The sequence below is a fragment of the Prinia subflava genome, chromosome 6, assembly GCF_021018805.1.
Source record: "Prinia subflava isolate CZ2003 ecotype Zambia chromosome 6, Cam_Psub_1.2, whole genome shotgun sequence".
Classification (NCBI taxonomy): Eukaryota; Metazoa; Chordata; class Aves; order Passeriformes; family Cisticolidae; genus Prinia; species Prinia subflava.
In genome coordinates, this window is record NC_086252.1 from 22,404,263 (window position 1) to 22,424,064 (window position 19,802).

Consider the following 19,802-nt stretch of genomic DNA (forward strand, 5'->3'; position numbering starts at 1 on the left):
TCTGAAGAACAGCCACAAGCAGAGGTAAAAATCAGAGACAGAGGCAACAAAGGGAACTCCACAGTGGTGGTTTACACCACAGGTCAGCCGACCAAGGGGAGCCTGTGCATGGAACCATCCTGCTCCAGCTACAGGAAGCATCACACACACAAGCTCCAGGCTGAGAGAACTTGGACCAAGCCTGGAAAAGAGAGGGCTTTGGGATCACCTAATCACAGCCTTCCAGTACCCAAAGGGAACTCAGAGGAAAGACAGGGCAAGACTGTTTAAAAGGGCATGTACTGACAGGACAAGGGGTAATGGAATTAAATTGAGATTAGTTTTAGATTATTAGGAAAAAAATTCTTTATTGTGAGGGCGGTCAGGCACTGGCACAGGTTGCCCAGGGAAACTGTGGATGCCACATCCCTGGAGTTGTTCCAGGCAAGGTTCTGAGCAACCAGGTCCAATTAAAGGTGTCCCTGCCTACAGCAGGGGGATTCAAACTAAATGATCTTTATGGCTCCCTTCCAACCCACACCACTCTATGATTCCATGATTCTATGACATGCATTATGTGTTTCAAATGGGAAAGAATTGTTGAGAATTTTGTGGGATTTTTATTATTATTAATTGAGGAAATACTGTTACCAACAGTAATGATGCTTAACAGAAAAATAAAGGAAAAAAAATCTGTATCAAAGCATGTATAACAGCATTTAAGTACACACTGCCCTTGTATATCAATTGGAAGGAACTGTACTGCACAAAAATAGTGATATAATAAGCTGAGTCCAAAACTCCTTGTACTGAAAATCCAGACAGCTCATGATTCTGTGCTGGAGTCAGATTCATATCTGCCAGCAAACTCAGTGGAAAAGCAAGAAGAGCAGGAAAAATAAAAAGCAGATGCATCATCAGTAGAGACATCATTTGTCATGCCTTTGATAACGGCCAAGAGCAACAGAAGAGGGATAATAAAAGACATTAAATAACTACGCTGGTTAAAAGCAGAGTTTAATTGCTAACAGTCACCTATGCACTGTATATACACTTAAAATACACAAGTTTTTCTGACGTTCTCAATATCAACATAACAAGCCAATGTATCACACACCTGCTTGAGAGCTGAACAACAAGAAACCTGCATGTTTCACTTGTGATGGAGAGGCTGCCAATGACTCTACAGTGACACACACTAAGACAAGGATGGGGTGCACGTAAATGCAGCTGCCAAGAGATGTGACCATGAGCGATGTATCCAGAGCTTTGCAATGCAGAATCAGGCAGAGGTTTTCAATGCTGTACTGGATGCCACCCCCAGCAACTTCATCCTGTGCAGTATCAACACCAGGGCTGACCAAACAGCTCCTACCAAGGAGCAATGTTGCCCCATATCGTGCCCAAACTAGAAAACTCTGTCCTCAGGGTGCTTCACCTGAGCCTGAAGGGAACTTCTATCTCCAGAGTTAATTCAGACACCATCAGGTCAGTTATTTCTGCACTCCCAGTGTAGACAGAGGTGCTTTTTTATCACTCTAGACCCTAATGAGACAGAGAGAGAGAGAGAGGGAGGCATAGCAGCAAGATATATGACAGAAAGCCAAAGGAGAGGGTAACACAAGTTTGAGAAAAGTCTTCAGTAGAATATGTTAAGGAGACAAGAATTTGCAACACATGAAAAATGGAAACAAGTCTCCTTCTCCAAGAAAAATATATATTTTCCTCCTCTATTGCCTTTTGAGACTTGCCTCTGCCCTAAGGATATGACTATCTTGTCTTTAGACACTCTTAGTACATCAATCCAAAGGAAGAAAAAAAGATTCCTCTAGGAGAGTAAATTTAAGGTCATCCCCTTGCTTCCAGATAAGTGGAACTCTACTTGTATGGTGTCATTCCTGGAATAACAGTATATTCCACATTAAATATTAAAATATAAGAATGGCTGAGGATGATGTCAATATTTAAGTTTATCCATTTAGGAGAGGAAATTACAGGAAAAAGAAAATCAAATCCCTAGCCTCTTCCTTTCCCTAGAATGCCCTGCTAGACTTGTTAACAGCCACAGAAGCAACAGAATTTGTGCCAGTGTGGTGACTAACAGTTTTTATTTCCTGACAGAAAGAAGAAAGTGGCTTACCTGGAGTTTTTTAGTTTTTTACCATGACTTCCCTTTACTGCAGCACTGCTGCCACATGTAATAAGGGAGATGTATTCAGTTTTAGAAAGAGTGAAAATGTGCTTTCTTGCCTTGACATCTCCCCCCAGTTGTCATTCTTTTAATATAGACCCAGTTGCTGTACTAGCTGCAGGAGCTTAAATACAGTCAAATTTCTGACAGATAGCTTTATTTTGACCCCTTTTTCAATCCCTGCAAAGATGTGACCTGAAATAAGAAAGTCTGTGTCCATCCACACCTATCATTATGGGATTCCTTTTCAGTTTCTTCCCAAGCTTCGCAAAATTTTTTTTAAAAGCCCAGCCCCCTGCAGTATCCGTAACACCCTTAACTGCAAAGATAGGCTTGAAAACAAGAGCAACATGGTAAAGTTCAAGAGTAAATGGCCAAAAGGAGCATTTTAAACATATAATTTTCAAAATAGACTGTAATTCTTTAATCCTGTGAGTAGAAGAGCCTACATGCTCACATCAGTTGAAGCTGTACGGACTTTCAAAGCTCTAGTCTTCACTTTTGTATCTAGAACAAGCAGCCATTTCTTCACACTCCATATGAAAAAAAGGAGTAAATAATCTTTGTTTTAAAGAATTTTCTTCTTGAATGACCTTTTCAAATCTGCACGGCCCCCTTCTAGACAGAAACACATCTCACCATTCCATTTTCCAAGGATGCTTCACTACCATATGAAGCTTTAAGAACATGAGTAACCTGTGGAATATTCAGCAGCACAGTGTTACCCATTCTATTAAATGCTCACACAGTAACAATTCTGATGACATCAAGTACATTAAAGTAGGATGTTTCTTCAGTAAGGAATCTTGGTTGATACTGGAACCATGAAATCGTTTATTCAAGCTGGTAAAGAGAGATATTCTCCCTGACCTGGGCATTTAAAAGAACCCAAAGAAACTTGGGCTTTCACTTCATTGCAAGAATGTTTTCTCCATTCACACCCAGTTACAATACATCATCTGTATAAAATTAATTTTGTGAGTAAATGTGAGCAAAGTGAGTACTTGAACAAGCCATTACAGTGAGTGAGCTATAACTCATCACCACCTGTGAACAATTTACCCAGGCTGTGAATTACAGCACTGGGGTGCAGACAATTCGTATCAGTTCAAATGCAGCACGGCTCACGTGTGGCCCAGCAAAGAAAATTCCATCTGTCCCACCTCTAGAGTCGTCAAGGATGCAAAAGGAGGCTGCCTGCTTCCCCTCACTCTGGAGGAACTGCAGCTCTGTACAGAGACACGTGGCCAGACCCACGTGGAGCCCCTCAGGTCCAGGCAAATGGACAATGAGGAGTCTCTCAAGTGTGGTGAGAGCTCGCTCCCCTCTTCACCAGGTTCACAGTGTGCTCACCACCTCATGTGCAATAATACACAGAATGTTCAGGTGAAACACAGAATAAATTTATGGAAGACATACTGTATTTGTACCAAAATACCTGTGAAGTCCAAAAAGATATTGCTGGGCTCATATGCTCCTGATGTAGGTTGGCACTGACAGTTTACAGCAGAAATTGAATTCAGTATATACCAGCAAGGGTGTTAGCATTCACACTTCCAAATTTTATAACTGTACAATTGTAGGGAAAAATGAGAGATAATGACAAAATATAAAACACACAGGCTTTTGCGTGCATCATGATTACAGTGACAGCTGAGTATCCTAATTTAAAACATAAAAGTTTTAACCCAAATCCTAATTTAAAACCTAATTTAAAAGCCTACATTTTTCTGGCTTGTGGTCATTGCCCTTACAAAGAGGGAAGAAAAAACCAAGCAACCCTAATGCATTGCTTTATGGAAGACAATCAGCTGGAAAACTCTCCTTTATCTTAACACTTCTATAAAGAGGAACCCAAATATATCCTTCCCTAGTGACTCAGGCAGGAGGAGCAATACAAACCCAACAATTGGGATTTCTGGGCTGCACTTGTGAACCAAGACCCATTTACATTGTTTACAATGGTGATTATAAGCAAGCTATCAAAGCCAGCAGATTTAACAGCCCATCCAAGAGGGCAGAGCATTCCAATGCTCCGAGACACAGATTCTATTTCCAGCTTTACCTGAAATTATCTGGTTCAGTTACTCAGTTAACATACTTGAAAAGCAAAGAAAGAATGAAAAAAATCTCTGCTTTTTAAATAACAGTATGTAATTTTACTGAGGAATAAGGGCAAGTATGTCACAGAACTGTATATTGCAGGGACAAGGCCAAAATTCCCAGCTTGCAGTTCAGAACTGCAGGCACAGTGGATGCCTCATAAAAAATATATTTTGCAAGCTGAAATTGACTTGTGCAACCTAAAAAGATTCCTACAGTTGTGGTTAACATGGGAAAACAAAACAACCACAAAAAAAGACAGTGTTACTTAGAAGTTGGTACGAGATCTACAATTTACCCACAGACAAAGGAGCAAAACCTGACAGTTTCTCTGTAGAGGTTACTGCCACACGCTAAGCTGAAAATAAAGCAAACAAATGTAGAAACCTGGGTGAGAAGGTGAAAGCTGAACAAAAGACAGGTGTAGGGTCAAACAGAGAAGCAGATTACTCACAGGCAATCCCACGCTTTATTACAGTGTTTGTAATAAAAGTTAAATGTACCATAAAAGCTCTGTCAGAAACATAACACAATGTGAGTGCTGCAGATGAAACAAAAGGCTCCAGTGAAATAAAATTGTAACTTGAGCCAGTTAAAATATGTCATTATCATGGAGTAATAGAGCTTAAAGGAAACAAAAGTAAAGGACTTGTTCAGATTGAAAGCTTAACGTGATATTAACGAAATCAATAAAATTGCACACTTGGGATGTAATGCCCTGAGTTGCTGAGCACGGAGTCCGGTGACCTCAATCACAAGATTAAGCTGTTACACAGATTGAAAATTCAGTCGTGAGGAACATACAAAAGACTGCTTGGGGAAAAAAAAGTCAGATCTTGGGATTGGAAAGCAAGGGCAGATTTAAAATTTGATTTTAAAAAGAAACCATTATTACAATTAAACCATTTAAAATGCATGGGAATATTTCAAATATGTGCAAGTCACCAAAGCTCCACTGTGCAACAGAGGCCACAGTTTGTATTTGACAAGGTTTGACGTTTGTTCACAGAACACTCTGCCCAACTATAAGAATATGCAAGTTCTGTGCCTCATGCTGTAAAGAAAGTATTGCCATTAAAGGCTGGACTGAATAGTTTTTGAACCAAACAACAGAAAATGGCATCATATGTTAAATAGAGGAACCTTTAGGGTTCATTCAGTGGTTATAATCAAAAAACCAGATGGTAATCTGAGAATCTACATGGTTTCAAAAGGAACTAAATGAAAATATCAAAAGAGAACATTTTCATCTGCCAACTTGAACAACACAGTGAAGCTGCTCTCTAATGGTACAGCCAGATTCTGGCAAATACATCCTCAAGAGACAAGTTCCAAAATAAACTGTTTTGATTACATCGATTTTTCAGACTTCCTTTTAGCATATGTTCTATACAGAAGTGATCGATAAAATATTACTACATAATGTTCAAAGGAATTCCTTGTGCATGCAGTGCTAACTTACTGATACAGGAGCCACTGCAAAGACATATGAAAAAATAACGTCATATATTAGAAACAGTAATAATTCCCCTAAAATATGTGTAATAAAAATTGCATTTTTAAGCAGGATAAAGTTCAGCAGAGGAACTGAGCTCTTTTTAAGAGAAGCAAAATCCATCTTACAAAAATTAAGAACAATTTGAGAAAATTCAGGAACAAACATGCTGTTCTGTATGATGACAGTGTTGGAAATTCATCTCAGCAGTCTCTATTATAATAAGATGCTGTCTGTGAATTCAGCATCATAGGTATGAATAAGTTCTTCTGCAACAAGGAAAATTGTATGCCTGTCCAAAGAAATATACAATCCTGTAGATGAAGTAATCTTTTAATATGACAGTTGGAATGAAAAAGACCTAATAGAGAACGGACATGCTGGAATAGAGGATGATTTTAAAATTCTCACCACATAAACAGTACCAAAATATTTTTATGCAGAACTGTCAGTATTTCCAGGGATAAAATACAAAATGTTCTGGAAACCATGCAAACATTACAAAAGGTGGCTTTCATCTGTAGATTTTACCACAAGCCCATTAATTTTTTAAAATACAGATTTCAGTAATAGAAATTCTCAAGGGCTAAGTGCTAAGCATTTAATGCCTTAGTGAGTAAGTGTTTATAGATTAAAAGCCTTGACTAAAACAAATAGGAATTCTTAGTCTCAATTTAGCAATAAAGTTTAAGTGTACCTCTCCAAAGATATGAAGACTGGCACTGCATTAATAGAAATGTAATTTGATATTGGAATATAGCCCAGATAGCAAGACATTAACAATAAACACACAGCACACATTTCTCGCTAACAAAGCATTAAGGCAAGAAAGAAAGAAAGTACAAATAATTTATTTGTTTTCAAAAGAGGATGCATTACAGCAATGCAGTAAAATTATGCAAAAGATTGCATTAAAAAAAAAAAATCTTAAGCTATTAATCAGAAGCACAAGAATCAAATTTAATTCAGGAGTACCCCTTAAAACCATAGGGCATAACCTGTTTTCACAAACTCTCCTAAAGGTGATATACACAGTAACATGGAAGCAAAACCAAAAGTGGTGACCAGGACTTCTGGAGAAGCCTGGCATGAAGATGGCTATAAAGCCAGATAACGAGAGCTGCATGTTAAAAAAAATTGAAGCCAACAGGTGAGAGCAAGCATTTCTTTAAATTCTAAAGTGTCAGGACTGTCCAGGTACAACTGGAATATGAAACAGTTCCTGGTGAAAATAGAATTTGTGTTCTATAGCACAAGATAAATAGGATTATAACTACTGACAGGGAACAGCAGCTGACTGGAACAGACAATAAAGGATTTCCTGAGAGGTACCAGTTCTGCCTAATCTTCAGGTCCAGCAGCCACTTTTAAGTAAAACGAACTGCCTGTCATTATTTGGAATGATCACATTTCTCAGATACCCAGCACACAGGCTTTGATGGTGTGCTTGTTACCACTACTCTCAATCTGTCCTTTTTGCAGTGCTGCCTACTGCGTGCCACACTCTTTGTACCATTCTCTAATCACCGGAGATCAGGAATTACACACAAGGCAGTAAAGTAACAAATTACAAAGGAACTTGGTTGAAGAAACAGCACTGCTACAGCACAAATAATATTAACACAGAAAAGCAACAGGATTAGCAACTTTATTTCTTGAGAAAATAGAAAAAAAAAATCTCTTCAAAGAAACCTGACAGAACATGAGTAATTTACTGAATGATTCACTTGCCTGAAGCACCTGCTGCAAAGCTTTTTTAAAAAAAGAATAGATCATTGCTTATTGAATCTTCAGAGAAGGAAAAATATAATCTTCTCTCAAAGACCAAGCACAACAAATGCAAACCTTATCATGTGTCAGGTCACCTTATCAGAGAAGGATGCCTATCACTTCTAGCAAATAATACAACAAATAAAATGCATCCAAAATCTGCCACACAATTTCATTTACTTTTTAAATTAAAATGGTACAATCCAATTAATGAAAGTCATCCTAAAGCCTCTTCTCAGAAGAAATAGGTTTTCCTAATCCACGAACCAGGATAAGCCACAACTAGGGCTGACTTGCAATAGCATGAGGGTAACTCCCCAAATTCTCTAGTGAAGAACAGCTTACATCTGTGGTGGGTTTCTACATTAGTATTATGAATGCTCAAGTCCTTGGCCACATTATCCAAAACAAAATCACTACAACTAAGGATTAAGAGATTATAAACATTAATTAGTTGGGGCCTCACTATATTGGAAAATATACTATATCCTCCAAAAACAAGAAAGAAAAAGGATGCTCACTGAAGCTGGTTTTTTTTGCATTAATCCTTATCTTTTTTACCTACTTAGAAAAAAACAGTTCTGAAAGGGTTTTCTTAGCTGACTACAGACGAAGTTGAGTGATTTCTCCATTAAGAATGTAAAGCTTAAGACTGAAAAATGCAGCATAGTATTTAATCAAAAAAGTAATACAAGAACATCAAGCAGCTGACCTAAGTACTGCGTAATTATTTATAAATAAATAATAATGCAACATACTGATAGACACCTTTGTTCTTTAAAATCAGCTGCTTTTTATTCTTCATGTTTATCTTTTATCATTATCAAGACAAATTTTGAAGGTCTGATTCAGACTATGAGTCATGGAAGAATCAGAGCTCAGCACAGAGTAGAAACCCACACAAGTTTCTGCAGATTTGTATTAATAATATCTTGCGTCAGTTTGACATAAACAATAAATACAAAATGTAAATACAAAAGGCAGCTACCACTATCTAAGCCAATTTTAATTCCACTGTTAAATATAGCCCACTAAACAATACTCACCTATAATTTAAATAAGTAAAATAATTTCATACAGGACTTACATAGATTTATATATTATCCATAAAGGAGCTTCCTTGATAATCATGAGCACTAGAAAATTTTATTACTTTGTCTTTTGTATCTTTCCTTAACTAGTTACAGTCTTTAAGGGAAACACCAGGCAAGCAGGAAATGGCATTTAGTCTCAATCTCACTTTACTTTTGGGTGAGAAGACTCATCCATTATGTTTTGTCTTGCTCAGAAGCTGGCACAAGCTCTAGAATTGCAATTGCCAAATAAACTTTCATTGGAAAAAAATGCATTCAACTTTATCTTAAGAAGTTAATGTACCTAAAATTTCTTTCTAAAACTTACACTGTACCATTACTCCTGATTTCATTCTCAAGGACATATCTGTTTTCATGTAACTTAATTGCTAATAAATACTTCCCTGTATTTTGGGAATTTTTTTTTAAGCTAGATTGCCTTCAATTAGCATAGCAGTAGATTAGGTTGTGAAAGTTAGCACACGCCTCATTCACATGAGGCAGCATGGCAGGAGCAGAGAACATGCCAGCTCTAATTAAATCTAACCAAACTGTCCTCTTCCCTCCATTTTAATTTTCTAATTTATTCAAAAATTGATTCTTAAAGCAGCAGATTCCACAAAGAAAATATAAATAGAATATTTACTAACTGTGCCAGACATGAGGTTTTTTTCGAGTACATTGAGAAAAACATTTCTTAGGCACTTCTAAATGGAACTGATTATTATGCAATAACTTTCTTGGTAATCATTTAGTTTTTATTAAATAATTTTCATAACCAATAAATGAAACATCAATACATACCTGCAATTTCTTCTATGGAGTTAGCTCTCATGTCCAAAAGAACTGTGCCATTCAGGATGCAGCTCCTGAGCTCAAACAAGCTATGAAGTGACAGTGTGGCAACGTAGGGTTTACTCCATCTCTCTCCACCATCCTCTACATCTTCTTCAAACTTCAACCACCTATATAAACAATCAATTTTATATCCATTTTGCATAGGAAATGAAAAATTAATTACTTTTATGGATGCTCAAAGTACATACAAAGATGTTAAGCATGTCTTTAGATTTCACTTTATTCTTCCTTTTTAGAAAATATGAGAAATTCCTTTGCCTAGTTCTTTCCATGTAATGCTGTATTATACCATTTTTGAGGATAAGTTCTGTCCACAGAGATGAAGAGAGAAATATATTAAGGAATTATCTTTGTACTCTACAAGAACTTCGACTAATTCTTTGGCATACAATGATATTTCTGTCATAGAATATTAAGTTGTACGAAAACAAGTCTGGAGAAACTTCAGTAAAGTGAAAGCGTATATGAAACCGGCATGAAAAGATCAATTCTTTTGTTGACCTTGCTTGAGACTGAATTCTCTACTGATAAATATCATACTTAAAATGTTAAACGGATATTAAATGAACAAACAAAAATCTGAGAAGTCACACAGCGATGTTGCTGCAAGCCAGCAGCTTGGCCAGGTTTGACCAGCTGCAGCCACAGCGCACGCCTGTACCGCTTGACTCAGCAGCACTCAGCTGTTTATACAGGCACGGCAGCAAGGGGAGTCAAGCAGAGCCTCACACCTGGACAGCATCTCCACACATTTCCAGACAGCAGCGAAATGTAAAGCCTTATGACCTCTAAAACTGAGGAATTTCCAGTTTTACCAAGCCTACAGCCCAGCAATGCAGCTAGCACAGCTGTCCCTCTTCTGTTCCTGAACTACCTGTCTAGCTCTGCTCCTACTTGTAAAATATGCAATCGTACCCACATTTTAGATACTTTCTTCCTTTCAGTCCTTGTGTACCAAGTTCTTCCCCTTTTGCTGCCATCCACTTCACTGACCCACTCATCAGTAGCATATCTGCCTCCTTCCTGATGTATTCCATTTCTTGGAACTGTCCCAGCTGCCTTCTCTCACTATTTATAGAGACAATTTGCCTCAACTCCTTGGGTCCTCCAAAACCTCCAGTCTCCTATGTCCAGCCCTCTTCTCCTCTCTGTATCTGAACATTTTCCTCCATTTCCTCTGTGAGGAAACTGGCCAGTTTCTGTACTTCACCTCTGCCCAGGAGAACTCTTTCCTCTTCATCAGACCTGTTCTCACTCCCTTTGTTGCATTCTCTTTTCTCTTCCCAGCCCATTCCCTTCACTTTTACATTCCTCCAGAGAAGCAGCAAGGACACAGCACAAAAATTTTCTTCTGCAGAGCCGAACCATGAAATTGAATTTGCATATGCAAATGAGATTTTCCAAATAAATTTTCAAAACCATGTCCAAACAGACATCAAACACAATTTAACACACTCCTCTCCACCAAATTCAAAGCAATACTTTTAAAGGGGAGCCTACAACAACTCAGGAAATTATCAAGAAACATGTGATAAGGAAAAACAGTTCTTAATTTTTTTTCACTCTGCAGTTACACTGAACTCCCTAAGAAAAGCCTGCTCCTGTCTTACTCATGGCACTGTTGTTTCCAAGCTGAAAAATGTGCAATACCTGTTTGTATCCATAGCATCATAAATATGGTGCATTTATTGTCCTGTTTAAACCATTGTTGCACAAGATTCTGCAAAATATCTACATTTTTCTCTTCTCATACTTCTATTTTTGTGCATGTTTCTAATCTCTTTAGGAGATTTATAAGATCTTTAAGCTTAAGTATTCTTAATTATTTCTGTTATTATGTATTATTATTAGTGTTATTATATCTTATTATTTCTGTTATTATACCATGCTTAGATTGTTATATCTTTTATGCTGATTCAGAAAAAAACATTAGCAGTCATGTCCATATATTCTTAAACCAATGATCCCAGCATAGAGTCTTACAAAATATCATCAGAAACCTCATACTGTCATTTCCTTCTGTTCATCTAAGTCAGTCTTCAACATTGCTTATCTGATTATGCTGCAGCAGTCTGTCCTTGATATTACCTAATTTAAATCTACTGGCCAGTTGTAAACAGATTTTAAAGAGCAATAAAAGACAAGCATGTTCTTAAAAGTCTAAGACAGGTTACTGGGCAGAGGCAGGCTTATTATCAGAGCTTGTAACGAGGGACACAGAGAAGTCTAAGTCATGAAAACAGCCTTGATTAGAGTTATAGTGTCAGATATTAAAGCTTACATTGGTGCCCAAAAATCCATAGGAGACTATTGCTCCTGCTCAAATAATTATGCTTGCCATCATAATCACCTGGGTTTGCATGAACAGTATAATTGTATATATTGTGGGGTTGCACCTCATTTCCTACTGTTGCTGATTCTTAGGTGTTTATACACATGTTCATACTTTGTTACTCAATGAGCCAACAGGCCATGACAGGGAATTAAATCATATCCAGCTGAGAACTTTCTGCATTTGGAATAAATTTCTATTTTGATTTTAATAAGCATATCATAAGTTTACTAAATTCATCAAGGGAACATCATGTTACTGTTTATCACCTTTTCTCTTTTCAGAACTATTCCTGTTATGTCAGATAATCCTTATTTAACATATCAAATAAGAAACAGCAGCAGAAAACACGAAACAACTCTAATCTTATGCAGTCTTTCAATTCTAAGTGTTCAGTGGTTTTAAAAATCAAAATACTATTTGATCAATCCTCTGAATTCATGTGCAAGACTCCATGACAGAAATGGCTTTGAAATCCAAATCCAGGCAGAGATCCCAGTTTGCCAATTTCGTACCCCTTTTAGTTTCTCAAAGACAAATTTAAATATATTTACTTTTGCACTTTAACCCCTTAAATTGGTATGACTGACAGATAAAAGCCTTTCATAATTTCTTGGGAAATACCATCGACCTCCACTGAGCTCATGTCACATCCATCTCATTTTACTGGAACATATCTGGAACACAATTAGTTATGTCTGATTGCATAGAAGAGCGCTTTCATTCTTACAGCTTCCTTTTACTGGTAAAGACTGGCACAGGCCTATCAATCCCACAGTTTAGTTCCTCTGATAGAATGCTTGCTAGAAAAAAATATGCCAAGAAGAGTTTCAGGAAGGTGTGTTACTATAGGAAAATTATTACTTGGGCTACTGTGTGCACATACACCTTCTGTAAATGTCCTAGCTTCTAAAACCATCTTCATCACTTTCTCATCAATAACAGTGCACAAGCTTCATGTCAGACACAGTTACATCTTCTGCACAATATGAAGTGGGTGATTTGGACTTCACCTGTTTTGTAGTGTGGTGTGTCTGCAGCAGAGAGATGGAATATGTACTCGCAACCTGCTCAACAGTCGATGGTTTTAGTGTAATCTCTCTATTTGTATAAATCTCCACATGAGCTTGTGCCTGCCCACACCAATTTGAAAACAAACCAAAGAACACAAGCATGTCAGGAACAAAGCAGGAGTGAGAAACCAATGTTTCTTGTGACCTAGTTTCTTTGGAAGAAAGCTTTGATCCAGGGAAAATGCATTACACTTCATAACCTTCCCTAATCCACCCATTTTCTAGTCACTATTAACAATTTACTTTCTAAACTATGGACACAGGCTTATTTTCCTAATTGTGCATTAACATTTAACCTTAAGCACTTTCCTCCTGGTTCCAAGGTTCTTTCTATTTTCCTCCTTACTACATAATTTTTTCTGCTCCACAAAGATAGTTATATTCTCCAGATATTTTTGGTTGATACTAGCAGATAATTGAGTCCCAAACATCTGGGATGTCTTGCTACAAATCAGGCACTACCTTCTAGCCATGACACATGAACTGCTTTCCCAACTGCTGCTACTGGCAGCCACACTATTGGGTGTATAAAATAAATCCAACTGTTACACTTGAGCATGTTTCTCCACAAACTTATCAGAAATATTTTTTTCAGAATAGAAACTATACATCATCTTCATAGAGAATGCACAACTGTACAGCTGGGCCACATACAAAAAGTATTGTAAGAAGGACTACTGATTTTAAAAGGTATGTATTACTTCTTGGCTTGAAATCAATTGATGGAGAAAAATAATTAATTCTATCCCTATACCAGCATAAGCAGTCTATTCATTCCATTCTGCTCTCTAACTAATTCCATGGATGGGACAGTTGAAATTAGATCCTGGAACAGAAGAGTCCAGTGCACTTTCAATCAAACTGAAAATACCAAGGTACAGATGGGCTTCATCAGAGTCAACCCAACGCTTCAGTCCAGGTGCACCAAGTGCAGAGCTTGGTGAAATGAGTACATAACCACTTAGTGCTATCACTCTCATTAGATTTAATTAATCTCTTCCTGGAACTACATCCAAAGCCAAACAGTAAGATTTACAAATGTTTCCAAGTGACATTTTGCACACAGATGAAAAACATATAATAAACCTGGAATAGCAACAATTTGTATCTTCTCCATACCAAGCTTTTAGTCAAATCAATAATTAGTATTATTATTATATATTATTAGTAGTAGTATTAGTATTAGTGTCTAAGCACATGACCTTGTATATTAAACACCATCCCATTTCTATTAGTGTACTCAAAGCCATGTGGTTCTTTTGTGTATGATAATCTGGAGGAGTAATCCCTCCTAATTTCTTATTAGCAGCAGGTTTCCTTATTATAATCTTATCTTTTATTCATTAATTAATTTAGGCTATTTACTAAGCCTAATTCTTCAGAAGTTAGCTGTCACTACCTTTCACAATAATAGTACAATTTCTCAGCATTACCTGCTGCATCTCTCCAAATATTTCCTGACCTGCTAATAGAATTTTTACACTAGAATGCAGTTTAAGTAATACATTCCCAATGCTGTACCATATCTAATGCTTTACTTAAAAAAAATTTAGATCCACTGTTTTTCCTTTGTTAGAAAAACAAAAATCAATTATCTGATTAAAGAGCATTATTAACTTAGTCTGACATGATATACCACTGCATTGCATTTTATCCAATTTTCCACTTATCTCCAAGTCTATAATTTTTCTTTCCTTCAAGCATTGTATGGCTCTCAAATTGGGCTCTGTTTGCCCCAACCATTTTTATGCTTTCTTTAACAGTATTGCTGTGTTTGGATTAGTACAGCACACCTGACAGACTCACAGAAAGACAGGAATTACCCTACCCACTAAATACATGTTCTTTCACCTTTCTGGGAGGGAAATTATTGCACCCTCTTATTTGCACAGAAAAGCACTTTGAGTCTTATCTTCCTTTTGAATTTGGTAATTTCCTTGCCATCTCTGCCTTCTCTAACAGTCACTGCATGTCAAATGCAGTCCAAAATATTGGGATCCAAAATGAAAAAGACTATTTATCTTGACCAGTTCTTTCCACACAGCAGCCCCACTCTTCCTTCATTTACATCGTACTGCTAAAGAAAATTTTACTGTTAGTTATTATGTCACTCTTGTATTTTCTGAGCTCCAAAAATGTCATTTTCTTGGCTGTTTTTCTCCTGTCCTTTTTCAACCATCTCATCCTGACTCTACTAAACACTTTTAATTCTTCATTTCACAAAGAACAATTGAGAAGGTTGTACAAATAGACAGATCAACCGAAACAGTAATTTATTTCACCTACTACTTTTGAATTCTAACTTCATCAGAACCACTTGCTAATAGAAATTGTTATAATTTTCAGAAACACAATTCTTTGATAACTTGCAAAGGGATTTTTTTTTAAGTTAATCTAAAGAAGTTATTTCCCTGCTTAAAATAACATAACACACAGAGTGTTTTTTACTTTTTAATTTCAACAGAAGTTGACACCCCTCCTAGAGAGGTTCTATGTATTCCTAATCAGTATGAGAACATTGCAGATGATTACCTTGATTAGATTTTCTCTCTCTGAATATTAATAAGATTATTTAGGAACACTACTGCATGTCTTTTGGAGCACAATCCCCATATGAGAATTTTCTACACATAAAAGTCTATATTTAGCATCTGCCTATGAACAGATAATGGAAGGAAAGGTCATAGAAAATGTTTTGGCCCTCTGGGAAAGCAGAAATTTGCAGTATAATTAGAAAGAAAACTAGCAGCCATGTTCACGTCAGCCCACATACACTTTTGCCCAAAAAATCCTTCCAGAAATTTTGCAATTTATATTCTACCAAATACATATTACACAGACTTTTGGGCATCATTGAGGAAAACTGTCAACAACTGGCAGAGCAAGAGAGGAAGAACTAAGGTTTCAAGATGAAAAATAAAGCAAAGATTGCTGTAAAATGTAAATTCTTAATGAAACTAATCAAATCATCTCCCATTTAAATGCTCAAGGAAAAAAATATACAATTCTAAGAAAAGTTCTGTACCAGTATTATTTTTTTTCACAGCAGAAATGCAATCTAAAAGTCTTTGCCACTAATTTTGCAGAAATAAAATAATCCAACACTGAATACTCATTCTCAAAATAAACTGCTCATGGAGACTTAGAATATGTAAAAGTTCCATTGCTCCAAAAGCAATCTTATGCCTTGCTTTAATCTTTTTATAATGGTCCCCTTATCAGTTTCTTGAGGATTCAGGCAAAATATGAAGTTTGAAAGATTCTTTAAATTAGAAGATAAAATATTAATTGACCCAATGATTTTAAATTCATATATAGCATATATTTACATTATTTTTTTCCATTGGTATTCACTCTGACCTATATTCATAAATCCAGATGAAAACATTTGGCTCTGGGAAACGATGAATGCTGATGTAATACTGGCAGACTAAGCATTAAAATTATGGTTTTATTTAAGCTTTATATCCAAAATCTGTCCCTGAGCTTGCTCCAGCTTTGAAATCATTCCTCAACACACCAGCAACCAATACCTAGAGATAATTTTTAAGTTAGGAAAACACTCACCTTGCTGTCTCCCTCCACTCTGCATCCTCTCCTTCACGCCAACAGATTTCATCAAGCTCGGTAAAGAGATCATGAGGAATGTGTTCCTCATCATCATCTTCTGTTCCAAGAATAAACTGCACCCTTTGTGATGGGGTATCTGGAGAAAAAAATTAAAATATCAAGTTCAAAACACCTTTTTTTTTTTTGCCCTGAGAAAACTTTTATGAAAATTTTTATGAGATTATCCAAATGTTTTCATGCATATCACTTCCTACCACCAAAAAAATTACAGTTCTGCTGTCAGAACATTCATTTACACACAAACACACTCATAGATCTCTTCATTTATGGCAGTTGTCAAGCCCACTTTTTAAAAAACTCCTCCAAAGATATAACCTGATGTATAGAAAGAGGCTCTATTGGGAGCTGGAATGGTATCACCCAGAAAAAGAAAAAAAAAGACACACAGAAAGCAGGATAGATAAAGCTGAATAAAGCTGATAAAAGTCTTTTATTGCAGTGTTAGGAAGAACTACTTTGTCTCTTCATAAGTCTACATTTGCAGATCTATCTCAGGTCACAAATCTAGAATAATAAATGTGAAATCTTTGCTGCAGGAGAAAGAAACCAAATGAAACCTGCCTAATGTGAACATACAATTGCAGACTTGGCCCTTGGCCCTTTGTTAACTCTTCTACTTGGTTAGGCTGCTTGAGATACACAACTCCTTAATCTGCCCCAGCTTCCTCATTTTATTTTTCCTGTCTCTGTCTTCCCTTTCAATACTGTTACTGATTAATTTTCTTCATAACGTTTCAGCACAGACAGCTAAATATATTTTTGAAGACATACTATTATTTTTTCACTCAAAAAATTCACAGAATTCACAGAGCATCTTAAAGAATATGTATATTTGATGTTCATAGTTCAAGTGTTATATTAAAAAAATCCTATATCCTACTTGCTTATTTAAATGAAAATTTCAAATGAACAATCTCTGATGAAATGCAGTCTCTCTAGCAATACATAGCTGCTTTTTGTGCTAATGTATTTTAGATTTCTGAAAGGAACCAAAAGTCCTTTGTGAGAGCTGAGAGAGGCCAGGCTGCCAGTCAACTGAAAAACTGATTATCCAGCAGAACAGCTGACTGATTGCTTGAACATTGTCTAAATGAAGTTCAGCTCTAGAACATATTTGTAAGATAAGCTACGGTATTCTAACAGCAAAGAGCATCACTGCACAGAGTCCTCAAGCTCTTTGAATTTTGGAAAAAAATGAGATGATAGCACCCATTGAATGCTAATTAAAGAGAAAACACAGCTCTGATCCAAACAAATGAAATGGGCCACTGACACAGAAAATTAAATTCATTAACAGAGATACCTTTCTGATAGAAGTACTAAACACAAACAATACATGATGTTTTTCACCTGAGGTCCATTTGCTTAAGCAGAGTGTAAAGACATAGTACAGTAAAGCCTATTTGCTCCTTCACAAAACAAGGAAATTAAACCCAAGGAGAAATATAAGAGAGAAGGAAGAAAGATATGGGCTCAGGTATGACAAAGCACCTGAGGATGGAACTGCAGGGGTACAGCTACAGGAATTACTTTGGTGAAAAAATTACTGAAGAACAGCAAGACCTCCTCTCCACCAGAATAACTCCTCCACTTTATCCTCTCTTTTTTTTCTCTTCTCCCTCACTGCTCAGTCCTCTTTTTTCTTTAAAACCATTCTACTATATTTTTTAATCTGACACTAGAAAGTACGTTTTAGTTAAGAAATGTTCAACTTCTTAAGACTAATTTCCAGAAGGACAAAATTCAGTGAGATATGAACTTACAAAGGATTAGTGCATATGAATACTAACAGAACATGGAAAACAAGCTACTCTGGAAGAGAGTAGCTGCTGGACTGCAGCTAGAATCTGAGAATAAGCATTGCCCGGAACATCCTGTACTCTTGATAAAATCAGCACTAGAACTGATTTACAGCAACTGCTACTGTTAAGTAATAAATGAGCAGTGCCACACAGCAGAGCTGCAGCTTTGTGACAGCTATGATCCTCCTGCAGATACATGTTTTCAGCGTGGGAAGAAAAGCAGAGGATCAGAAATGTCTTGAAGTCAGGTGAGTAGTAACAAGGAATCACCTCACTGCAGTAATTTGCACTTACTGGGTCTTCTGTGTAACAACCTGCTTGAGTGACAGCAGTGAATCAGAATCTTCTAGGTTGAGAAGTTATCTAACATCACCAGGTCACCCGCTAACCAAACACTGCCAAGACCACACCAAACCACACCCCTAAGCACCACATTTATAGAAATGACGAAATAGGCACTAAATCATCATCTTCCTTGTTAACAAAGCAATAAAAAAAGCTGCTAGCTTCTGTCTTTCCTTACTGCTGTGATTTATATTGGTATTTGAAACTTGCTGCAAATGAAGCAAGTCACAGCTTCATTTTCAGACAATGAGCTGCAAACTGAGAAAAAAAGTTATCATTTGCTTTATGGTACAACAATTTTAGTTCAAGGACAAAACCCTAAAAGATGTAAACAATAGGAAAATGAAAACAACAGATATAATAAAAACAACAGATCTGTTGGTTCCACTTAAAAGACTGAATTAACAGGACTATTCATGAGCAATGCCAGATAGATTTGGCTCATATTCATAGGAGTAATAAATACCAAATATGTCTGTAATATGTTATATAGAAAATTAGTAATATGTGATTCAAAATCAGTATGGAAGAATACTTCAATTGCTGACTGTCAAACTGTGATAACTTAATCCTCAGTGCAGAAGCATAATATTTGCAAACTAGGACACAATGTTTTCTGAAGTCTACGCAAACAGAAATTGGCTTGAATATTATTTTTGTCTATCCCTACTTCCAGTAGCACAGCCAACATAAAAAAAATCCTTCATACTATTATTGCTATTTCTAAAAAGTAATGAAAACAATCTAGATTACTCTTTCAAAAAATTAATGACTGAGACTAACCTGTTACAACAGTATTTCTATCACTGTAGTTGTTTTATATCAGAGTTATCAGAAGCAACATGAATTTAAAATTTCAGAGAGCAGCTGCTGAGTCTCCCAAGTAACTAGTTCATCACCAGTTCAGGAAATCCTCCACAACCAGCTGGAACTGGGTAGAAAGCCTGGTACACAACAGGATCCGGGGTACCATCAGCAAGCACTCCTTGGCTAATGAGTCTCAGGAAAACTGCAGCAGATTTGTGATTGCTGTGGCTCCACCTGCCCCTCTGTTTTATCCCTGGGTTTCTCTGGGCTTGTGCTCATTTCATACATGCAGCACTTGCATCCAAACTACCTCCAATACCTCAAATTCATTGCATGCATGCAAA

At 36.7% G+C, this 19,802-nt stretch overlaps 1 protein-coding gene across 4 annotated transcripts in view; it reads right to left on the minus strand.

The window, feature by feature from the left end:
* The window catches only part of SLC4A10 (solute carrier family 4 member 10), a 152,143-nt gene that overhangs the window by 56,650 nt on the left and 75,691 nt on the right, over positions 1-19,802 (minus strand). For all 4 annotated transcript variants that reach the window (XM_063400650.1, XM_063400652.1, XM_063400648.1 and 1 more), the window contains 2 exons: positions 16,442-16,580; positions 9,416-9,576 (listed from right to left, as the gene is read on the minus strand). In XM_063400650.1, the coding sequence (XP_063256720.1) occupies positions 9,416-9,576; positions 16,442-16,580 (300 nt within the window). The remainder of the gene's footprint in view (positions 1-9,415; positions 9,577-16,441; positions 16,581-19,802) is intronic.